General features: G+C 37.4%; 1 protein-coding gene across 4 annotated transcripts in view; it reads left to right on the top strand.

The window, feature by feature from the left end:
- PRDM5 (PR/SET domain 5) overlaps nt 1–22,986 on the top strand; it is a 229,896-nt gene that overhangs the window by 98,693 nt on the left and 108,217 nt on the right. For all 4 annotated transcript variants that reach the window (XM_047718339.1, XM_047718342.1, XM_047718341.1 and 1 more), the window contains exons 4-7: nt 16,854–17,028; nt 19,512–19,686; nt 21,272–21,364; nt 21,631–21,752. In XM_047718339.1, the coding sequence (XP_047574295.1) occupies nt 16,854–17,028; nt 19,512–19,686; nt 21,272–21,364; nt 21,631–21,752 (565 nt within the window). The remainder of the gene's footprint in view (nt 1–16,853; nt 17,029–19,511; nt 19,687–21,271; nt 21,365–21,630; nt 21,753–22,986) is intronic.

The raw sequence follows: 22,986 nt of genomic DNA, 5'->3' as shown, positions 1-22,986 counted from the left end.
ATTATTCTTCTGGGAGGAAAAGTGCTGACTCTTCTATTTTATATTTAATTTAAATTTATTATTACTATTTTAAAGTTAAATTCTATTTAATATTTACTTTAAAATTTTTAAAATTTGAAACAAAATTATTTAAAATGTTCCCAATATCTCCAGAATAGAAATCCCAACTAAGTGATATAGCCGTGGGCTGACTTAGAGAAATGATTAACTTCTGTATGTGTTTCTGTCACTGGGCTAAGTTCCTCAAGAACCGTCTGTTTCCGCTCTCTTTGTTTTCCCCCCGCCCACATGAGCAGGGGTGTATCCAGTTGGGGCTCAGCAAGTGCCAGGTGACCTGGCCTCCTCTGCTCTCTGTCCCTTCTCTCCTGATGTGGGACACCTGGCTGAAGTTGCCTTGTCAATTTGGAAGAAAGCTATGTCTGTTTCCTTTGAAATAACAGAAGGCAAATGCTTCCACTTGAACTCTGGTCTGTAATCTAGGGACGTGAGAGTATTTGGTCTGGCAAAGTGTTGCATTTTTACTCTGTGAGTGCAGGATATGTACTGGTATGTGTGTACACGGTTCAGTCTACTATAAATACCTTGTCTCTTAGCCAGACAACTGTGTGGCCAACAGCACCTTGTTGTTAAGTCCTAGATCTTTTTTTATAGTTGTTACGACCGATAATCAGAGCCTTAGATTGAAGATAATTCCATTGACTAAGAACCCAGCAGTCCAGCCTGGACTAACTTGGAAACCTGGATATAGAATAGTGAAATGGCAAAGGTTCATGGGAAAGATGGTATTTGCTGTGAACTGGTAGTTTCTTTTGAATTACCTTAATTTTGAATTATTCTTTTGAATAAATAATAATAATGAAAGATTAGTATTTAAAAATTAATCAACATTGCATTAAATACACTGGGATTGTGCTATATCATTACAAGGTTTAAGAAGAGATATGGTAAAGACTAAAAAGAAGAAAGTTTAAAATTTTTTAGTTGCTAAAAATATAGTGAAAAGAAGAGGCATTGGTATTAGATTCAGTAAAGCAGATAACATGAATACCCCATTTATCAGAGGAGGAAATTAAAATAATACACACACACACATATTTAAGTCTTAAATCTAAAATTTAGACAACTAAAATCAAGCATACATACCACTCGTTTCCAGGCAAGATTTTTTTTGTGTATGAACATAAAGAAGAAAATGGCTTTTTAAAAAAAAATTGGAGATACATTTTATTATGAGTTTTACATTTTTTTAATGATTGGTATTAAAATAGTCAATAAACAAGCTGCAAAGTGAGGTTAATTTAATGCATAAACATAAAACACTAGAATTAGTGACAGTTCTTTATGAAGGGAAGTTGAGTTTTCTAGGGAAATTTTTATTCAAAGAAAAGTGTACGCCATCCAGTACATGAGTGAATTCTCATAAAAGGTTCAGCCACTACTTAGCAATACAAAAAATATATGAAGTTTCATGTTCCATTACTGGATTAATAAAATATTCAAAAGAAGGTGTAAAATTTGTCTTGGAATTTATATGTCTTTCAATTCAATTCAACAAAGATTATAGTAAACAATAAAGTTATACTGTATTCAGCTAAGTATATTAAATTCTGAGAATTTGAGAAACCGGCTCACAGAACCTTAGGAAATATGTTTCTTAGAACCTAATCTAGTCATCCTTAATTGTGTCTTAGTCCTCTTGGGAAGTCTCACATGATTCCAAAAAGACTGCTTGAGGAAAGGGAAAAAGGAAGATTCATTACTGAGTTGTAGGCCACTCTTTGTGGTGCTTTATTGCATCGGGAAGGTGCAGAGTTGAATGAAAGAGGAGTTCTGAGTTTTGAGTTGTGGCCTTCCCTTTTCTGGAGTTTAACAAGAGTCTAGGAAGTAATTAAATATATCATCATCATGGCTGACTTATGTCAAAACTATACACACTTTTTATTATACTTAATTAAATGCATAATCAAATGACTAATGTTTCATTATTTCTTAAGTTGGTATTTAATGAACGTTTTATTGAATTCTTCTCAATGAACAGAGATTAAAGCACCATTTCCTGGTTTCTTTTCCTGTGGTTAAGTAAGTCCTTTGACATATGGCTACGCACAGTTAATGGTGGTTTACATATCCGTCTGTTCTATTAGTTTGTTTTCTTTCCTTCTTCCTTCCTTCATCCCTCCCTCCCTTCCCTCCTCCTTCACTTCCTTTCTTCCTTCCTTCCTTCCTTCCTTCTTTCCTTCCTTCCTTCCTTCTTTCTTTCTTTGCATTCTATTAGTTTTTCAGGATGGAAAAAGGAACATGGTCACTCTGCTGAGAGTTAACCTGACTCTTCTTCTAGCAATAGCATGTAAACCAACTGGGCTTCTGAGAGCTTTTCCTATGTGACTTAACCCCATGTGCACATTTCTAGACTTTGGAATGTAGTGTGCTTGTAAATAGCTTTTTTTCTCTTTCCTCATTTTTTTTTCTTTATTAGATTTAAAATCATATTATTGGGCATTTTATGCTTGTAGTAAACTTCTGTAAATATATTTTGCTTTGTTTCAATTCATGGTATGACCAATGCCATATTGTATGTGAAAGTGATATATAATAATCCCTGAAGATACTTCACATCTTGTCATTCAATAACACATACGATTTTTAACTCTTTCGACATCATCTAAAAGCCAGAGGAAACCCTATCATAATTTTAACCCCTAGAAAGTCAATCAATAACTAAAACCAAAACAAAATAAATAAAAACTGATTATCTGTACTTATGAAATGAGATTTCAAATTGCTATTTTGGTCCGTTATAAAAATTTGTCATATTTTTGCATCAGCATTATCTCACTTAATTTCTTAACAACCTCTCTCCCTGCAAAGGAGTAGTATCCCCATTTTGCAGATGAAAAGGCTGAGCTCAAGTTTATCGAGCCTGGAAGTAGGGGAGCAGAGCTTTTCATCTGTTGTGAAGTACTCTCCTCTCCTAGCCACTCATTTTCATTCCGTTTTTGCAGCTTATACTCGTTTTTACCCAGCTATTAAATGTCCCAGATCTTTCCACTTGTTCCACACATGCATTTTCCCTTTTCCCTTTGCTACATTCCTCTGTTTGTATCCTTCAAATCTGAGCTAAGTCATCATATTGCCAGGAAACCATCCTTGAACTCCGGTTGAGATCAGCTCTCTCCATTATATACTCTAGAAGCACCATGTTCTCACTGTCTTTGGATTCATTAGGTTATCTTCCATTTCTTTTTATTTCTTTTGTGGTTGATTAATGGCATACAAGATGGTGGGTGATTAATGGCATACACTTAGTCTATAAGCTCTGAGGTTGAGTGCTGTGCGCAGTTTATTTCCCTGTGGTATACTTCGTCCCAGCATAGCTCTTGGCACATACAGGCTCAATTCTTTTTTTTTTTTTTTTTCTCAAATGAATTACTTATCTCTATTAGAAGTGCTTCTATCGTCATTAAAATGAAAAGAAGTAGAATTAAAACCTATTGATACTGAAAGATTATTGCTCTGAGATTATCTGTAGGTTATTTATTGTTACATTTTTGTCTAGGTTGATACGTTTTCTTTGACTAGAAGTTATATCAAATGTACTTTAGTTTTTTATCATATAGATTCTATTGTAGCAGTGTAACAAACATCTTAAATTTCAAGTTTGATTGTATTCGTCAGGGTTCCCCAGAATAACAGAATCAGTGGATATGTGTGTAAAGGGACTTATTGTAAGAATTGGCTCACATGATTATGGAGGCTGACAAGTCCCAAGATCTGCAGGGTGAGCCAGCCAGCTAGATACCAAGGGGAGCTGATGTAATAGTCTGAGTCTGAAGGCCAAAGAACCAGGAGAACTGAGGCTGTGGTTTAAATCGGAAGACCCTCAGGCTTGAAACACAACCCATGTTTCAGCTCAAGTCCAAAGGCAGGAGAGAGCTAATGTCCCAGTTTGGAGGAAGTCAGGCAGGAGGAATTGTCTTTACTCAGGGGAAGGTCAGTCTTTCGTTCTGTTGGACTTCAACTGATTGGATGAGGCCCACCCATGTTGGGGAGGGCAAGCTCCTGTTTTCAGTCAGTGAATTCACATGTTAATCTCATCTGAAAATACTCTCACAGATATACCCAGAATAATGTTTGACCAAATATCTGGACACCCTGTGTTCTACTCAAGTTGACATATAAAATATACAGTCATATTGATTGGTTGAACAAAATTTCTTCTAGGTTTCTACTTTTCCACCTTTTTTTTTTTTTTTCCTGTCTCATTAGTGTGAGGTAGTTGCCTTATAATTTTCTTCAAATGCTGCAATTCACAGGGCACGTTCCATCTGTGCCTGACTTCTTGGTCACTCACACATCAAAGCTACCTTTTTAGTGGACTTGTCTGCAACTTTTCTGCAATACCTAGGGTTACAGCTAGGCTTGTTGCTTGCCATAACCTAAACCACCCTTTGCAATGCTGTGACTTTGCCAACATTGTTTTCCCTATTTTTTTTAAAAAAAGATTTTATTTATTTATTTGACAGAGAGATCACAGGTAGACAGGGAGGCAGGCAGAGAGAGAGGGAGAAGCAGGTTTCCCGCTGAGCAGAGAGCCCAATGTGGGGCTTGATCCCAGGACCAAGCAGAGCCAAAGGCAGAGGCTTAACCCACTGAGCTACCCAGGTGCCCCATCATTTTCCCTATTCTAATAGACCCATTCCCTCTCGATCTTATCTTGTCCAAAATTTACCCAGCTTACAGGGTTCAGAGTGAATTTTAAATGCTGTTGTGGAACTGCCTCTAAAAATTGCAGAGCTGCTGCTCTCTGTACAACTGTCTTGGGCCCTTTTTGCTTTGTGGTAATTTAACCAGTTTCTATTCCTTTTCCACCAGGAGCATGTAAAGTTCTACAGAGTAGGAACTGGCTTGGGCATTCTTGTGAGTATGGGTCTCTGCAGTCCTATGTGCATTATGTGCAGCAATAGATGTGTTGAATGGACATTTAGCTTCTCTCCTAGGTTTTTGAGTTGACTTTTGGTATGTTGAGTGGAGTGTGGTTGGCTGCTTCTGGTTCTCTTTCCAGGAAGCACATCTGCTTGTCTAATCTGTTCTCTTATTTCCAGTTAGTTAAAACACTCTCAATTGTTGGCTAAGTTTTGAATTCTTAAGAATTCATTGGGAAGGGGAAGTTGATCCCCCAACCCTTTTTGTAGCAACTTCCACTTCCCTGAATGACACCCTTGCCTTTATGGTCTTATTAATTCAAAAGGAAAGGACAGTTATTTTTCTCTTACTTAGTTCAGTTCAGTGGATCCTTTGTGGATCGCCTCAATGAGCAAGGGGTTGAGTCAGGTACTGATATATCTACGTAGGTGAATATGATGTAGGGCCTGCCCACAGGGAACCAGCGATCTTTGGGGAAGGAGAGACCTGTGTTTAGCTAATTCTGATCCCATTTAGAATAATAAATATTTTGGGAATGATAATTTACATATAATTTGAGGTTATAATCTCTTCCCCCATGGAGCCTATAGCCCAGTTAGGGGATAGAGCTAAATAAATACAGATCAGGATGGTAAATACTTTGATAGGGACAGCATAGATGGTTAGGGAGGCATGTGTGGGGAACTTTTGCCCAGACTCGGTTATATGATAATTTGGTTGAAATTCTCTTTTCTGATATGATATGGACCAATACTTGGTCAGGTAATAGAAAAAGTTTGTGCTAGTAGGGAGCATAGAATTGATATTTCAACCATTTTATTTTAAGTTTTATAAGTATACATTGATTCTTTATTTTTTTTTGATTTATGACCAAAGCCATCTTGATTCTTAGTATAGGTTTTCTCACTAGTGTTTGCGATCATATTTTTTTCATAACTATTCCTTAAAGTATTCAGTTTTGCTATTTTTAAAGTAGTCTGAGTAAATCCTCTTTCTTGTAAAGCAACCTGAGCGCAGTCCAGATTTATGATTTTCCCCCATCTTTTAGATTTGCTTTGCCTTCTGTATCTTGACAGTTTTTTTTTTTTTACAGCCTTACCTTGAGTCTTTTCAAAATATACAACTGACTTTCTTAGAAACAATTGCATTTTTTTCTCACTCATGTCTTTTGTTTATGTAACATTTAGTGAAGTTACTAATTAAATAGCTTGTACAAGTGACATTAACCTGTGGGAACAAACACAATGGACTCTTAGGATGCAAGCACACAAGTCAAGTGGTGAGGGCAGAGGTGTGTGGGCAAAGCAGAGAGCAGGCTGCTCGCTGAGAAGACTTGGGGCATCGTTCGGCAGATTTGATGCAGAGTGTTGGGTAAATCTGGGGGATGTGTTAAGTGGAGGTCGGTTAAAAGAGATTCTGTTGTAAAATAGAGCAAATATACTATGCAAACACATTTAATTGATTGTGTATAAAATAGCCGCTCGTTTCCCTGTAGCATAATCTTATTTTAAAGTGTCTTAGTCTATCAATATTGATAACTTACATCTAAATAAAATAGCTGAGTTACAGGTTTTTTTCTGTGAAGAACCTCTGTTTCCCAGGATCAAATCATGTGTTTTCTATGTAGCAAAATTTTCTTTTTATTCTTCTGGTTTTTTCTGTTCACTTTTTTCTCCATGATGTCAGATTTGTTCTGTAAGATGCTTCGAAGATAACTATTTTTGCTTGAGCCCCTCAGAGAAAGATAGCATATATGTTAGTGATTAGTGATTGTTGTTTTTTATTTATGGACTTAGTTTTTTGCTTAATACAGTATCTCATTCCTGGGAATCATATTAAACAGTTTCTTTGCTTTGTGGCTGATTATGAGCTGTGATTAGAAAAGAGACCATTTGAGTGGCTCCTGGGCGGCCCAGTTGGTCAAGCATCTGACACCTGATCAGCTCTGGTCATGATCTCGTGGGTCATGGGATCGAGCCCTGTGTAGGACTCTGCACTCAGCAGGGAGTCTGTTTCCGCTCTTCTCCCTCTGCCTCTCCATGTGCTTGTTCTCTTTCTCTCTCTCAAATAAACAAATACATCTTTTTAAAAAAAGAAAGGGGACCATTTCATTTATATTTGTTTAAAACTTCATTTTTTATAGGACCTGATTAATGCACCATAAACATGAAATTAAATTACTTTACACAGTTCACTCTTTAAAATATACCTGTCATTTTCCTGCTGCATGTGATTTGCCTTGATTTCAAGACATTTTCTTCTTATTCACCAAGAAAATAATTTAAAAAGGTATTATTTTGTTGAAGTCATTGTATCAGTCAACTTTTGCCAAGAAGACTGGTCTAACATGTAACCTTGAAGTCCTAGTGGTTAATAGCAACAGAGATTTAGTTCTTGTCCACACAAGTGCAGGCTATTGGAGGCTGTGACTTTTTCCAATGTTCGGTTCCACTTGGTTCTAGAGGAACAGTCCTTACCAGAGACATGCGTTTTCCTGGAGGAAGGGAGAGAGCAGTCACCCAAACGTGATGACTCTCTTAAAGCTTTCTCTTGGACATGGCTCACCTTACTTCCAGTCACGTTTCATGGGTCGATAGAAGTCACATGGTCAAGCCTGATCCAGTACCCACCTCTCACAGACACCACTGCAAGACTCTGAGCTACATCGCTACTTGGTACAGTCCTCCCGGGATGGGAGTGAATAAATAAGAATGCGATGGTCTATTACAGTTAGACCTTATTTTAAAGGTTTTTGGTTTTATTGTTACATGAGTATTAATATATTTTGTGAAATTTACTGTGGAAATGAATTTTTACTGATATTTTTCAGCTTTGTACATTGAGCTCTGCCGAAATGATACTGATACACAAGTGGAGACTGAATTAGAGTTTTTGTAAAGAAGAATTAAGTGAGAGGATAGTAAATATGGAATTCTTCCTATTTCATTACATTTTGTTTTCTCCACTTTTGTCACTTGTCTCCTCCTTCTATCGGTAACTGGGTTGGAGTCCAAACTTTTCTTTTCATCCACGCTGGTAGAGTTTCAGTTTGTAACCTCTAGAATTTTGAAGTTGATTTCCTATTGCTGGAGAATCTGAATTCTCACTACTTACTACCTTTTTAATACAATGAACTGTGTCTTCGCCAGTTTCACAATCACGATTTTTTCTTACATCATCCACATGTGCACAACAGTCTGCCAACAAATAAACAGAAACCAAGCTGCAGACAGGCGCAGCTGGAACACCGAATCACGCTTGGCCTCTTCTAGAGTTTTATTTATTTGCACACAGTGGGGATGACATTTCCTTGCAAAATGAGTTATTTACTTTTGCTGTTTTGAAATAACAGAACTGAACCTCAAATGCATGAGTTCATGAAATCTTTCCTAGTGGGGCATGGTACTTGAGAAGGGACAGTAGGCAAATTGTCAAAGAAAGCTGAGATTTTTGAGGTTTTGGGTATTGGAAGGAGATAGGAAATTTGAAAAGTAGGTACACCTGTATATCCAGGAGTAAATGCTTTGTGATATTGATAGAATCGGAAAGAATTAGACTGGAAGGCATTGTGAGTTTATTTGGTTCTAGCTACTGCCATAATAAAGAAGCAGTCACTTTGAGAAAATCTCATTAAGTGGTGGCTTTCATTATTCTGTGTAATTTCAGAGAAGCCCCCTCCCCCAGTCTTACAAGGTTGTGTACCCAGCTTTCCACTCTTAATTCCTCTTCACAGGGTGAAGTCTGAGAGGAACAGCAATGATCACATCATTCTGTATGCATGCTTCTCTCTTTAGCTTTGTTAACTAGTGCTTCAAAAAGAAATTATTTCACTTGTGATTGAATCTAGCTCTGGAAGGGATAAGATAATGAAGTCTACCTCCATCCTTTTACAGATGAAGTAAAAGAGTTCCAAAGATGGTAAGAGACTCGTCCAACATGAAAGGGCCCAAGTGGTAAAGGCAAGGCCAGAAGAACCATCTTGACTCCTAATTAAGGGTTCTTACTTTGTATATGGCATATAATTGGCTATTTTAAGAGTATATTAATATCAGATCTACATAACAGGATATAAGGTTTTCCTGTGGATGAGATTGAGGCAACATAGTAAATAATAAGTGTCTGATCTTTTCCTAAAAAAGGAAATTATTTTGTGAGTCATTGAAAAGTAAGCAGCAAAAAAAAAAAAAAAAAAAAAAAAAAAAAAAAAAATGTGAAGACAAATTCGCTTTAGCTCTTAAATGCATTGGGTTATTTTAGGCTCCGTTAGGAAATATTTTATCCAGTAAAATTGAAATTGTAGCTGTAATGATTAACTAATTCCATTTCATCCTGACCTCATCGTGCCAGTTCTCACAGTTCTAGTTCTAGACTGGCTCTAGAATTTACTAAGTGTGAGCTTTGCAATTTATTTATCATCTATGAGCCTCAACTTTCCCATTTGTAAAATGTGCACTGGTTGGAGGAGTTCTTCTGGGAGATGGACCCTGATGCTGACCATCTCTTAGGTGCCTACTGTCTTTATCACGCTTACTTTATATACTCCTTATTTTTTAATCTTTTAGGTAGGTGCTATTGATCCCATTTTGTAGATAAGGTAATTAAATGAAGTTAAGATAACCTTTCCTAAGGATACGTTGCTAATAAGTTGTGTGCTAGAATCCCAAGTTAGTTTATATGATTCCAAAGTAGAATCTCTTTGTCCAATGTCCTAGGAAATTCACTTGACATTTCCATCTGTATCTTACAAGGTTACTGTGAAAATCTGATGAAATAAAGTAATTGAGGGGCGCCTGGGTGGCTCAGTGGGTTAAGCCGCTGCCTTCGGCTCAGGTCATGATCTCAGGGTCCTGGGATCGAGTCCCGCATCGGGCTCTCTGCTCAGCAGGGAGCCTGCTTCCCTCTCTCTCTCTCTCTCTCTGCCTGCCTCTCTGTCTACTTGTGATCTCTCTCTGTCAAATAAATAAATAAAATCTTTAAAAAAAAAGAAATAAAGTAATTGAAATCTTTAGAAAACTGCAAAGTGCTTTACTGGTGTGAGGTAGTATTTCTTTTATGTGTTTTTAGCCACTTACCAGAAATTAACAGTAAGATCCAAGGCATAAATAAATTGTATTTTTTCTGCTTTATGGATGAGGCAGTTGAGGCCCATAGGGATAAGGAAGGATGCCTACATAGGCAGAAAGTGACAGAGTTGTGTCAGTTTGTAGTCTGATTCTAAAGCCCTAAAGTCTAAAGACTGCCTCCTCATGTTCCTCTCTAGATCTGAGTTTTTACTCTGGCATAGAGGCTGATTTCATCACCCCTGGGCTCATTCCTGTGATGGAACTTCCCAGCCGGTGTGCTAAGACACTCAGTGGGCTAAGAGTAGGTTACTAGCATGGAAAGAGATAATGACATTGATGATAGTATTTGTTTTTAGGACCATATCCATACAGTTACTCATTCAGACTACATGACAGTTGAATATAACAGTATTTATATGGCTGCCCTTCTCTACTTTATGAATTCAGAAATGGTTATTTTGGTGCATTAGGATTTTGGTGGAGCACCTGCCTCAAGAGAATGCTCTGTAACAGCTCTACCACATGGCACCATCTCCAGCTTTCCTGTTGAATCATCCTGGCCAGGTTACTACCTTTTTTCTGGATTTATTTATCTTCATTACCTAAATTTGTTTAAAAACCCTGACAATGAAGATATTCAGAGAATCTCTTGTGTGTATAAGTTTGTCTCTAAATTTGAGTTCCATATATGATGTTACCAAAATGATGACTCTAATAAAATATAAGCCACAATTATTTTTTTTCAGTATCATTCAGAGAAACAGATAATGTTCTCCCATACTTTACTTATCTGAGTGGATTGTCTCTGTTCAAAGGAAGAGCTTTGAAAGTAGTTTATAACCTAAAATATTTTTTTTCAATTGGGGATTATGAACCACTCTTACTTTGCAGATTTGTTGAAGAACAGTAATTAACCTTAAAAATGGCTGCATTGGGGATGCTTGGGAGGCTCAGTTAGTTAAGCGTCTGCCTTCAGCTCAGGTCATGATCCCAGGGTCCTGGGATTGAGCCCTACATCGGGCTCTCTGCTTAGCTGGGCTTCCCGCTAAGCTTCCTCTCTCTCTTTGCCCCTCCTCCAGGTTGTTCTCTCTCTCTTTCTCTCTCTCTCTTTCTCTCTGTCTCAAATAAATAAATACAATCTTTAAAAAAATGGTTGAATTTTTAATATTTTTAAATATTAATTTAATAATTTTTAATAATTAATTTAATAATTTTTAATATTCTTGGGCACCTGAGTGAAGGACCATGTGAAAATATATTTACATCTACAGAGAAGATACAGATTCAAAACAAAAATCTGTAAGTTGGTGTTTTATTTTGGACCTTAAGAAGAATAGTTATTAAATAGAGTAACATCTGTGAATGCTTGAGGGAAAACTGTAACACCAAGGACTCATCTTCGACCCTTCTACTCTCATACTGCATATATATTCTGTCAGGAAATAGCATCTGCTTTCTCTTCAGATCATACTTAATACTTCTCACCATCTCCGTTATTTGTCTGCCATCATCCTCCCAAGTCACCACTATCTGTGACCTGGTTTATTTTAATAGCCTATCACCAAAGGCACATAAAGGAAAGTATCTGCAAACATTTTACTAATAAGTGCTTTTCTTCCATAGACACAAGCATTTTAGTATTCTTTTGTACTTTTCATTATTTGTAAAATGTTGAGCAACTGTTATGAGTACAGCTTATGCTGTGGGCAACACATGGTAATTCTTATTTGCTGCCTTGAGGAAATTATCTTTGGGAAGATAAGATCAACACATATTAGAATTTCCTGATCATATGAATTAAATGACAAAGCCCACAGAAATAAATTATAAATGCCCAATAAAGTTAAAGCATTTCGTATAGAGAAAACCCCTGGAATCTACATGCATTTAGTAGATTAGTGAAGGTTTCATGGAGAAGGACGAAAATGGTCCGTGCCTCAGACGATGCTAAGGAGTTGTAGCAGGGAGGCCACGTGGTGTTTTTGCAATTGTACTAAGGCAGGAATGAGGCCAGTGTTTTCTGAGGGAGTGTACCAGTTGGCCTAAAGAATAGGATGCAGTTTCATTTGAAGGATAGTTGAAGATGAGAGGACAAAGAGAGTTCAGATTATGGGAGTCTATTTAATAAGACTTTGGAGCCATATTTGGAGATATGACTCATTCTATAAGTTGAAAACCCTCAGTTGGAGCTGGGGATTGAGGGATGGACCCAGTCAATATTATTGATAGGAAATCTTAAGTAGAGTTCAGAATGTGGTTTTGGAGAATATGATGGGTATAGTTAGGGTGATCAACTGTCCTGGTTTGCCCAGTACTCTTTCAGTTTTAACTGTGAAAGCCCCATGTCCTGGGAAACCCCTCAGTTGCAAGCAAAGCAGATGGCTGGTCATGTTAGGAATAGTTCAGACGGGTGACTGGGATCGAAGGTCCAAACCAGAGTGACGCATTAGTGTGTTAACAAGAGAACAGAGCGTGACAACCAGAAATCCAAAGTAATTCAGAGCTCTGGTAGGCAGTCAGTAGAATTGAATTATATTTTGGCCGAGAGCAATTTGGCCAAATGAAATTTAGTCAAAAGCAGCATTGTCATAGCAACTTTATGTGGCACTTGGGTTGAAATAAATTTTGAGAAAAAGGACTGTTTTAACCACTGTCTTTCAAGTTTTATATCATGATGAAACAATAATAATAATAATAATAGCAGAGCTGCCATTCATGAATGCTTATCATATGCCAAGCACCTTACCCGATTTTACAAATATTCTTTTAATTCTTACAACCAACAAGCCTGTGAGATAAGCATTGTTAATTTTCTTCATCTTGCAAATGAGGAAACTGGTGGTTTGAGACTTTGAACCCTGGCCGGCCCAAAGCCTGTGCTGTTTAGTCCCTATGAGGTACAATTTCAGGGTATCAAGAACCAGGTCTGTTTATTATTTATTGTAACACCTGTTAATTCTAGAAACACTGTAACGTCTGGACTAGCAGAAGATTCTGCAAAATACTTAAAATTATCCCTTAATTATCCATTAATATGTTTGTTTACATCTTTTTCTTCGTGGGGGCACATTGTATGTATGTGTGTATATATGTACACACATATACACACACACGTATGACATATATATTTTTTCCCATCAAAATTACATTTTGGTAAATTTTAAAACCAATTGCTAGGTATTTAATTTATTCCAACTTCTGTTGTTGGACATTTAGGCTACTGCAGCTTTTTGATGCTACAAGCAGCTAGCAGTACAAATAATTAGCTGAAAATGATATACAAAGATGAAGCAAAATGAAACAAGACTAAGAAACAAATTCAGAATGTTGGGCAGTAATGCAGGAGATGGATAACAATTGTATCACCACTCACTCTGTGTTGTATACTGATTACCAACACAATGAAAACCACTGGCTGAGGAATATTTACTTTTGGGGTGCCTGAGTGGCTCAGTTCGTGAAGTGTGGGACTGTTGGTTTGGCTCACGTCGTAATCTCAGGCTGTGAGATTGGCTTCCCATCCTGTGGGGCTGTGAGCTCAGTGTAGATTCTGTTTGAAGGTTCTCACCCCCTCTAGTCCTGTTCTCCCCCTACTGGTGCTCACACACACACTCTGTCTCCCTTTAAATTAATTTTTTTTTTTTTTTTTTTACAAAGGAATATTTGCTTTTGAACAGGTCATCATGTTGAACAGCCTTCTTTCAACCAAAGCATTTTTTAAAAGATTTTATTTATTTATTAGAGAGAGAGAGCATGAGCAGGGGGAGGAGCAGAGGAGGAGGGAAAGGGACAAGGAGACTTAGCACTGAGTGTAAAGCCCTACCTGGGGGCTCAATCCCAGACCTCAGATTGTGACCTGAGTGGAAGTCAAGAGTCTGACGCTCAACCGACTGAGCCATCCTGGTGCCCCCAGCTCAAGCATTTTCAGCAAAATCGCCAGGAACCCATAACAGGAACCATAAGCAGGACCCCCGACCCCAAGCAGAGTCCAGAAGGGTGCTAAATCCTAACATGTAAATGTAAGGAGTGATTTTCTTATGGAGGGATCTATGTTCAGGGGAATAAGCCACAAACCCAATGATCAGAAATGGTGGCTATAAGAAGAAGTAAATTTCAGGATCTGAATATTAGAATAGTCATCAAAGCTGAAACGCAAGGTCAGAGCCAGGCTAATGACAACAGGGAGTTGATGCTGAGTCCCAGGACTTTGGGTCAACACCTTTTAAATCCTTCTTGCCAATTGACATGGAATTGGGCTTGGGGGTGAGCCTACAGGTGAGGAATATGCCCTAAGAGCTCAAGAGAGCTCCAGTGATTAGGAATCTGGCAGGTTCTGGCAATGGAAACTTTTGAAGAAGGAGAACAATATTAATGAAGAGTTGTTATGCAATTAAATTAGTGAAGTGTATGGAAGGAAGCTTCTAAGAGGATACTTCTTAAAATTATTATGATAGCAAATGAAAGGAAGAGATTCTTGGACTGGGTAGTGGTAGGAATTATACATAGAAAGTATCTATATTTCTATAAAATAAATAGATTGGAATAATACCTGTAATGATAATACCTGTAATGTAATACCTCTTCGTACCATATTTTGGCATACAGACAAGACATGTAGTTGGCCCTTGGTGGCTATATTGCTATTACTTTTATTAAATTGAGATTTTAACTGGTATATTAATTTTTTAAAATTATGGAGTTCCTAAATAGGCATGCTGTGTCTTATGATTACAGTTTAAGTGAATGTTATCATGTTTTAAAATTAAAAAATGTTATCTTTTCTTGGTGCTATGAAGGCCATCATAAAATTGATGATTAAATATTCTGGAGAGATGGTTCAATTAAATTTCTTGTCTATTGATCAGATAAGCACTAAAATTTCTTTTTTTTTTTTTTTAAAGATTTTATTTATTTACTTGTCAGAGAGAGAGAGGGAGAGAGAGCGAGCACAGGCAGACAGAACGGCAGGCAGAGGCAGAGGGAGAAGCAGGCTCCCTGATGAGCAAGGAGCCCGATGTGGGACTCGATCCCAGGACGCTGGGATCATGACCTGAGCCGAAGGCAGCTGCTTAACCAACTGAGCCACCCAGGCGTCCCTAAAATTTCTGATTGTATTCTGAAATCTTCATTTGTTGCTTTGGGTAACTTTTGGCAAGTGGTTTCCAAACTCTGGAAATTGCCACTTCTGAGTTAATTTAAAAAGAGACCTCTCTTTTATTGAGTGTCTGTGTTGTTTTTCGTCTATTTTTGTTGCACAAAGAGTAACAATTGTATAGAAGTTAATTGTGTTCTTAATTAGAAATAACTTTTTTATAGTTTTTGCAGGTTTGAAATTCAAAAAACTTCCAAGGATGCTCTAAATATTATAGAAACATGTTTTAATTAACTGTAGCTGATGGTTAGATTTGTTCAATAACTCGAACTTTTGCATCAAGCCTTTCTTGACCAGAAATGATGAATATGATCATTTCCATTTCTTGCATGGAATTTTCTAATATATATTGTTCTAAAAATTACGAAGATTCTTTTCATTGTAAAAACCAAAACAAAAAAACATATAATAGTATTGAATATAGACTACTTTTCCTCCCAGCCTCCAAACGATAACTATGTAACAGTTTGATGCATATTTTTCCCGACTTTTCATGAGGGTTCTGCTTATGTAAAAAGACATACACAAACAAATACATGTCTTACACGTTCTTCTCCCTCTCCTCTTCCTTCTCCCATTCACCTTACCTCTTCTTCCTCCTCTTGTCTCTTCCTCCTTAACAAGAATGTGGTGATAATGACAACAGAGGGAAGGCTTTGTTCTTTGTTCTCTCCGTTATTGAATTTCACTCTTTGGTGGAGCTTATTGTCCTTGTCCTTCCCTCCCCTTGCCTACCACCAAGGTTCAATAAATTCAGGCTATGCTTTGCTTCTCTTTATCCTCAGCAGCCAAACTAGGAGCCCTCCCAGAACAAATCCTCAACTATGTAAAAGACAGCAATTCTGGGTGTTTCTCCTGGGGACAGCGAGCTAAGCAGCCCCAGTTCTGGCCTCCCTGGTGATTGGCCGAAGGCCCAGAGGGGCTTTTTGTACCAGTTCATTCCAAGTGTGAAGTTTCTCTGGGGTTTCCTTGGGAAGTAGGTTCTTTGTAACATTTTTCTTGTGTCTGTTATGGGTTGAAATTTCTTCTGAGTAGTTATCTATCATTTCAACCCTGATTTCTAATCTTCTAGAATTCTGAAAAAAAAAAATTGATGTATTGATGGCAGAACTTCCTTTCTTTTCTGCTCTCCTGTCATTTCAGTGGAATTTAGGTACACAGGATGATTTAGTCAATTCTTTGAACCTCTCAGGTGCCTGGTCTTTTTTCTGTTTCTGCTCTAGGTTTTTTGGAAATTCTTTTAGGGTTCATTTGCTGTTCCTCTGGCTTATATTATAAATTGTAATTTTTTTCCTTCCAGTTTTGGATTTAATATTAATCATAATTAGGTCATTGATAGCACATTGTTCTCTGGGTGCAGAAATGACACCATTACTTAACAAATTTCTTCTTACTGCATTTACGGACCTCCACAAGGTATTACTGTATTAGGCAAATTAACAATGTGAAATTCACTTTTAGAAATATAAATAGACTTTCAATTGATATCTATAAATGTCACTATCTGTAATATATATTTGTATTTTATTTGCCAGGTGACTGAATGTTGTCAGTTTCCTTTTTCAGTACCTAGATCAGTTGGAGATATAAAAACGGGCACATGGTACTCAATGTATCTTAAAATAATTTCTTCATTACTATTAGAAACAAATGAGTGGATCAACATTTTTAAAATTATTTGTCATACAACAGCATATTTTTAAATTTTGTCTCAGGAAGGAGAAAACATTTTCTATTTGGCAATTGAAGATATAGAAACAGATACAGAGCTGCTGATCGGCTACCTGGACAGTGACATGGAGGCCGATGAGGAAGAACAGCAAATTATGACAATGATCAAAGAAGGGGAAGTTAAAAATTCTAAAGGACAATCAACAGCTGGCAGAAAAGGTATTGCCTCTAACTGGTGATCTGAGAGAATGGAAGTTATAGGAGAAATACAGTTTGAACTGTGGATGAATTATAGTTGCATTATCATAGGGTGTTGTCAAAATAGTTGTGGTTAGAACTACTCTCAGAGGATATCCGGCTGTAAGCCCATCTTTCTTCCAGCGGGAGGAGAATGGAGGGCGTGGGTGATAGATGTACCCTATAGGACAGCTAAGGTCACTGCCAGCTCCTGGCTCTCACTGCTCTCCCTGGTATGTCTGGGGTGGTGAGCAATGAGGAATTTTGTACTCCAGCCCTGAATCTGCCACTAGTCAGTCTTGTAACTGAGCAAGTCTCTAACTCTTGGAGACGTTACGTTCTCATCTGCACATGGGGAAGGGCGAGTGCAGAGGTGTCCAGAAGGCACTGCTAGATGGACCCTCTGGGATTATTCCTTGCCTCCCTCTTGTTAGAGATCCTTGGAGAATCTGGAGCTTCTGAAAATCTCTTTCTGTTCTAACTGTAGAGGCCTGCAGAACTGTTAGGTTGTTTCAGCTGGGTAACCAGAAACAGTGTGTGGACTGTAGGTCTGACCCGCTTTGATCAGGCCTGCAATCCAGGGATGTCGCTTGTTTGCCATCTGCTGGGGAATAATCAATTATTATTGGGACTCGTTTCTGTTATGTTGTGTTTTACTCCTTCTGGGGTTTGAAAGAAATATGAATGATGTTATAGGTATTCACATTTTGTAATGGGCTGAAATTTACCAGAGGGTGTTTTTCCATTTTGTTTAGCAAAGCCATTTCAGAAGTGACACTAGTTTCTTTAGTCACCATGGTCGTAATGTGTTTCATATGAATTTCCTGTTCAAACTGTATGTTACTGGCTGAGAAAGTATAAGGATTCCCAGCATTGCCAGCCTCTGCTTGTGTTTTTTTATTTTAGTTGGATTATTTAAGGGGAAGATGAGGACAGACTTTCTATCTTTCAAATATGCATTTTGCAGTTTTGCATTTCAGATTTTGGGTGATGGCGACTATTTCTGATTATTCTGTGTTTTCTTTTTGAGGGGTATTTATTTATTTATGTGAATTACAATATTGCTGACTATTTCCTATGATGTACTTTTAGTATTTACTTTATTTATTTATTTATTTATTTATTTATTTGACACAGAGAGAGAGAGATCACAAGTAGGCAGAGAGGCAGGCAGAGAGAGAGGGGGAAGCAGGCTCCCTGCTGAGCAGAGAGCCTGATGCAGGGCTTGATCCCAGGACTCTGAGATCATGACCTGAGCCGAAGGCAGAGGCTTAACCCACTGAGCCACCCAGGCACCCCAGTATTTACTTTTTTAATGTCACACCCCTTGGGCATGTTATTATTGTGTCCACTATTTTAGCTTAAAAATTAGTCTCCTGCTTATTTATTATCATCCTGATTTTTCTTCAGTTAACAAATACCAAATTCCATTACTTTTGTAAAAATAATCAACAGAAACTTAAAGAGACTTAAAACGTATGAATCAGGTACTTACATTATTAATATTATTGCTATTTTTATTTTAGAAATTAGTTTTTATTAATAAAAGCAACTCGCCCAGTAAAAACCCAGAACATAGATCAACAAACCCACAACACAAAAGAAACAAATAATCCACTCAGATGTCAAACCATGGAGAGTTTAGTTAAATAATACGGTATGCTATTTTTTTTAATTGAGAAAATGTTGAATGGAAAAAAGAAACAGACGGAATTGCATAAAAAGTATGATCATAAATGTAATTATCAGACTGTGCGGAAGATACGAATAGATAAAAGACAAATCAGACTTGAGAATATATTAAGTGGTTTTCTCTTCCTTACAGGGTTCTTGGTCATTTTTATTTTCTTCACATTTTCTAAATTTTCTAAATCTCATTTTATTTAATAAAACTTTAATACAGGAAAAAAATCTGTAATGTAAATAATGTACTTTGAGAAGTTTGGGTGGATCTGTGACGGTCCATAGGGACTGACAAGCCAGAGACACAGTGGAGCCTCACTACACCTACCATAATGAGTGCTGTTTTTATGACCTTGGTCTTTTTCACATGTATGTGACATTCCCCTTGGTGATTCCACGTAGTTTGCCTTGGTTGGATTTTTTTCTCCTTGTGTACTCAGTGAACTCAGGATGACCTGTCTTATGGAAAGTTTTTGCTTTCTCATTCAAAGTTTGTAATATCTCTTTGATGTGAAAAGTGAACATTTTAGGGTAAATTAACAATTGATATTTATTTTGTATTAATTTGCTGGAACATGAGAAAGGAATTAAATGATAATGTATTTCTCTCTAGTAACACTTCCTATTATTTTTCATGGACAATATTATTAATACTCATAGAGATAAGCATTTATTATTCTGATATTGTTAAACACAATTTTGATTTTAAAATGAAGCTAAAATTGAGCAATTCTTGGCTCTTAATTTTTGTCTTATAAATCTGTTTCCTTGTCAATGTGCAGATTGCCTTGGCCGTAAAGAGGACTATGCTTGTCCCCAGTGTGACTCGAGTTTTACCAGCGAGGAAATTCTTGCTGAGCATCTTCAGACATTGCACCAAAAACCTACTGAGGAGAAAGAATTTAAGTGCAAGGACTGTGGGAAGAAATTCCCAGTTAAGCAGGCTTTGCAAAGACAGTGCGTATAGCAAAGAATATTAAAATTATAAGCTAATACTTCTTTAACTATTCCATTTAATTTGTTTTACAGTTTCTAACTTGTGCATGTGCGTGTGTGTGCATGTCAGAAAGAGATAGGGAGGGAGGAAGATAGTAAATATTCTATGTTGTCATTGTCGTTAACTTATCTTAGTTTAGTATGTTGATTTTGAAACATTCTGATTATGAACTTCACCGAATGAGCATTGTTTATGCTAATAAGTCTTTGTCCATTTAATTATTTGCCATTAAATATCAAGCTCACTGGTTTACTAAGCTGAAGTTCAGTTATGCAAAATTTAGTGCTCTGAGGTTACAGATCAAGTTTCAGTTGTCTACGTTTGATCTTCTCAGAAATCAGTAAAAGAAAAGTTTAAGAAATGGAGAGAGTTCAGAGTATCAAGGAAATGGACATTTTGGAAAAGAAGCACTGTTTATTTCATGACAACTAAGAGGAACAATTTAAAGATGAATAAGTATAGGATATGACATTAAGATGCATTAAATGATCCCACACATTGCTCTGCATCCTTTATTATTTTGACTTTATATTAATAGCATATTGTCTTTTTACTTAAATATTTTACACTCATTAAAAGTGAGAGGTAGATACATGTATTTTTATTTTAAGAATGTCACTTTGGGGCTGCCTGGGTGGCTCAGTGGGTTAAGCCTCTGCCTTCGGCTCAGGTCATGATCTCAGGGTCCTGGGATCAAGTCCCGCATCGGGCTCTCTGCTGGGCGGGGAGCCTGCTTCCTCCTCTCTGCTTGCCTCTCTGCCTACTTGTGATCTCTCTCTGTCGAATAAATAAAAATCTTAAAAAAAAAATAAAGTCACTTTGTATATGAGCAAGAAATCTTTAATAGAGACTTACTATTTCATTTTTTTATTCATTAAAGTAAAATTCTGAAGCATGCTATATTTTATAGTAAGATAATTTTCACATATTATATGCATCCGCGTTGCTTATGAAATTTGCGATGAAGAATTTCTGCTCAAAACTTAAAAGAACTTTTATAATAGCAATAGATTAAACATTTGGAAATTCTGTTATAGGCTTTTGGGGAAAAAAAAAAAAAAAGCATGGGCTATATACTTTTTAGTGAATAGAAATTAAAACTGTAGTCCAGGGGCTCCTGGGTGGCTCAGTGGGTTAAAGCCTCTGCGTTTGGCTCAGATCATGATCTCAGGGTCCTGGGATAAGCCCTGCATCAGGCTCTCTGCTCAGCGGGGAGCCTGCTTCCCTTCCTCTCTCTCTCTGCCTGCCTCTCTGCCTACTTGTGATCTCTGTCAAATAAATAAAATCTTTAAAACAAAACAAAAAACCTGCAGTCCAGTCAGCTTTTATTGAATCTATACCAAATATACTTTTGTTGAGCTGGGTCTTACAATGAAATGAGGTACTGATCAAAATTTTACAGGGCAAAAGACAGAGTGAAAACAGAGATCACAAATATAATTCTGTTTAGAGAGATTTTCTTAAGTTTTTGTCTTACATTTCCAGTTTTTATTTATTTATTTGTTTGTTTCTTTTTTTTTTTTTTTTTTTTCTGTCTTCCCTCAGTGTTCTTCAGTGCCCGGCGAGAAGCAGTCTGAAGGAATCTTCACGAAGCTTTCAGTGCTCTGTTTGCAGTTCTTCCTTCAGTTCAGCATCGAGGTTTTGTGTCTTGAGTTCTCAGATGGCTGTTACTTAATTGTGGGTCATTTTTAGCATGCGCGCTTTCCATGCTTTGTCGTGACTTAGTATCACGAGGCTGCAATGGGAATTTAAGTGTTTCCTTTTTACCTGCCCAGGTAGTGCATGAAATGACCCAGAAACTGCTACAGAGCTCGCGTTGCAAAAGCTTGGCCATGATGTAATAATTAGTTAAGTATGGCCTCACCATCTCTTCTCCCTTTTCCCCTTGCCTGGTTGTCTTGCAGTTTTGAGCAGCACCAGGAGACCTGCCGGGGAGATGCCCGGTTTGTGTGCAAGGCCGACAGCTGTGGGAAGAGGCTGAAGAGCAGGGATGCTCTCCGAAGACACCAGGAAAATGTCCATGCTGGTGAGAAGTCCCTGCAGGGTCGTTCTTAAAGGGGCCTTCTCTCCCTGGGCTGCAGTGATCTGTTTTTAATTCTTGCTCTCAAGAAGAGAGCTTGCTTTTCCATCGGACTCACACAGATGTGGAGCTCTGGCAGGGGACTTTTTTCTTTCACTGAACACTGTTTCTTGTTCAAGTTGATTTCGGCAGTATTTGTCATTTTTCCTATGTCTAAAGTAATCATAGCTGGAAACCTAAGCTAGAACCTACTGGCGCTTGTAGGGAGGTGTATTAAGAATTAATATTGTGACAATTTACAGGTGAAATACGAAATTTCTCTTTACGGAAACATATTTTAAAACTATTGCGTAATGCTCTCATGCCTTAATATTTTTACAGTAAAATTCCATTTTTTAAATTTATATTTCTTCTATATTGGAGAAAATTATTGCATTTTGACATGGGAATTGAATGTATTTGAATTAATAAAGCAGATACTATTTGAATGCCTTCTAATGGGAAGCTAAACAATAAAACAAAGACAACAGTTGACTGTCACTTAGATTGTATCTGTTTAGCACATGGTAAATGTATTTTGGCTCAGGGACCAAATCTATGGCGCCGAGTTGAACAGATGGCTGTATTGTCAGAGTTAACTTTTCGCTTCCTCGGTGTCTTTTCCTTAAAGGAGGACGACCTTTGTGGAACTCCTCATATCTGTCTGTACCTACGCTTTTCTCATGTGTTTACATTTGCCCTTGGCTTCTGGGAAATGTAAGGAAAGATGTCTTTCTGAATATGGGGAAAGTGGATTTCTCTTCTTCTATCTTGTTTATTCTCACATGCGTGAAAACAGGATAATCAGTACTAAGCCTCCATATCCTATGTTCATTGTCCAAAAAGTATCTCCTTTAATGTTAAAGTTATATAGAAGCGATTATGAGTGTGACTGCTGGCTCCCACTTGGCATCCCTGGGTGGGCCTCGTACTACGTCTGAGCTCTGTATGGAAGTTCTAAGCAGTAGAACGGATGGCTTGCAAAATACAGCTTCAGGATGCTTTCAGTAGGACTTTACAGTGTTCTGACTTGTTTTTTTCCTTTTGAAGAATATATGGGTGATTTAGGGAAGATGGCATTTTCCTGAATTCATTATACTTGGGCCTTCCCTGTGCTTACAAAAGGCAGGCATAACTTTTTGATAGACCTGTCTTCGTAGTTTTTTTTTTTTTAAGCTGTTATGTTTAAAATGCTGTTCTT

Source organism: Lutra lutra, chromosome 2 (assembly GCF_902655055.1).
Source record: "Lutra lutra chromosome 2, mLutLut1.2, whole genome shotgun sequence".
Taxonomy (NCBI): Eukaryota; Metazoa; Chordata; class Mammalia; order Carnivora; family Mustelidae; genus Lutra; species Lutra lutra.
Note: the sequence above shows the minus strand (reverse complement) of the source record. Positions and strands in the feature narration are given on the sequence as shown.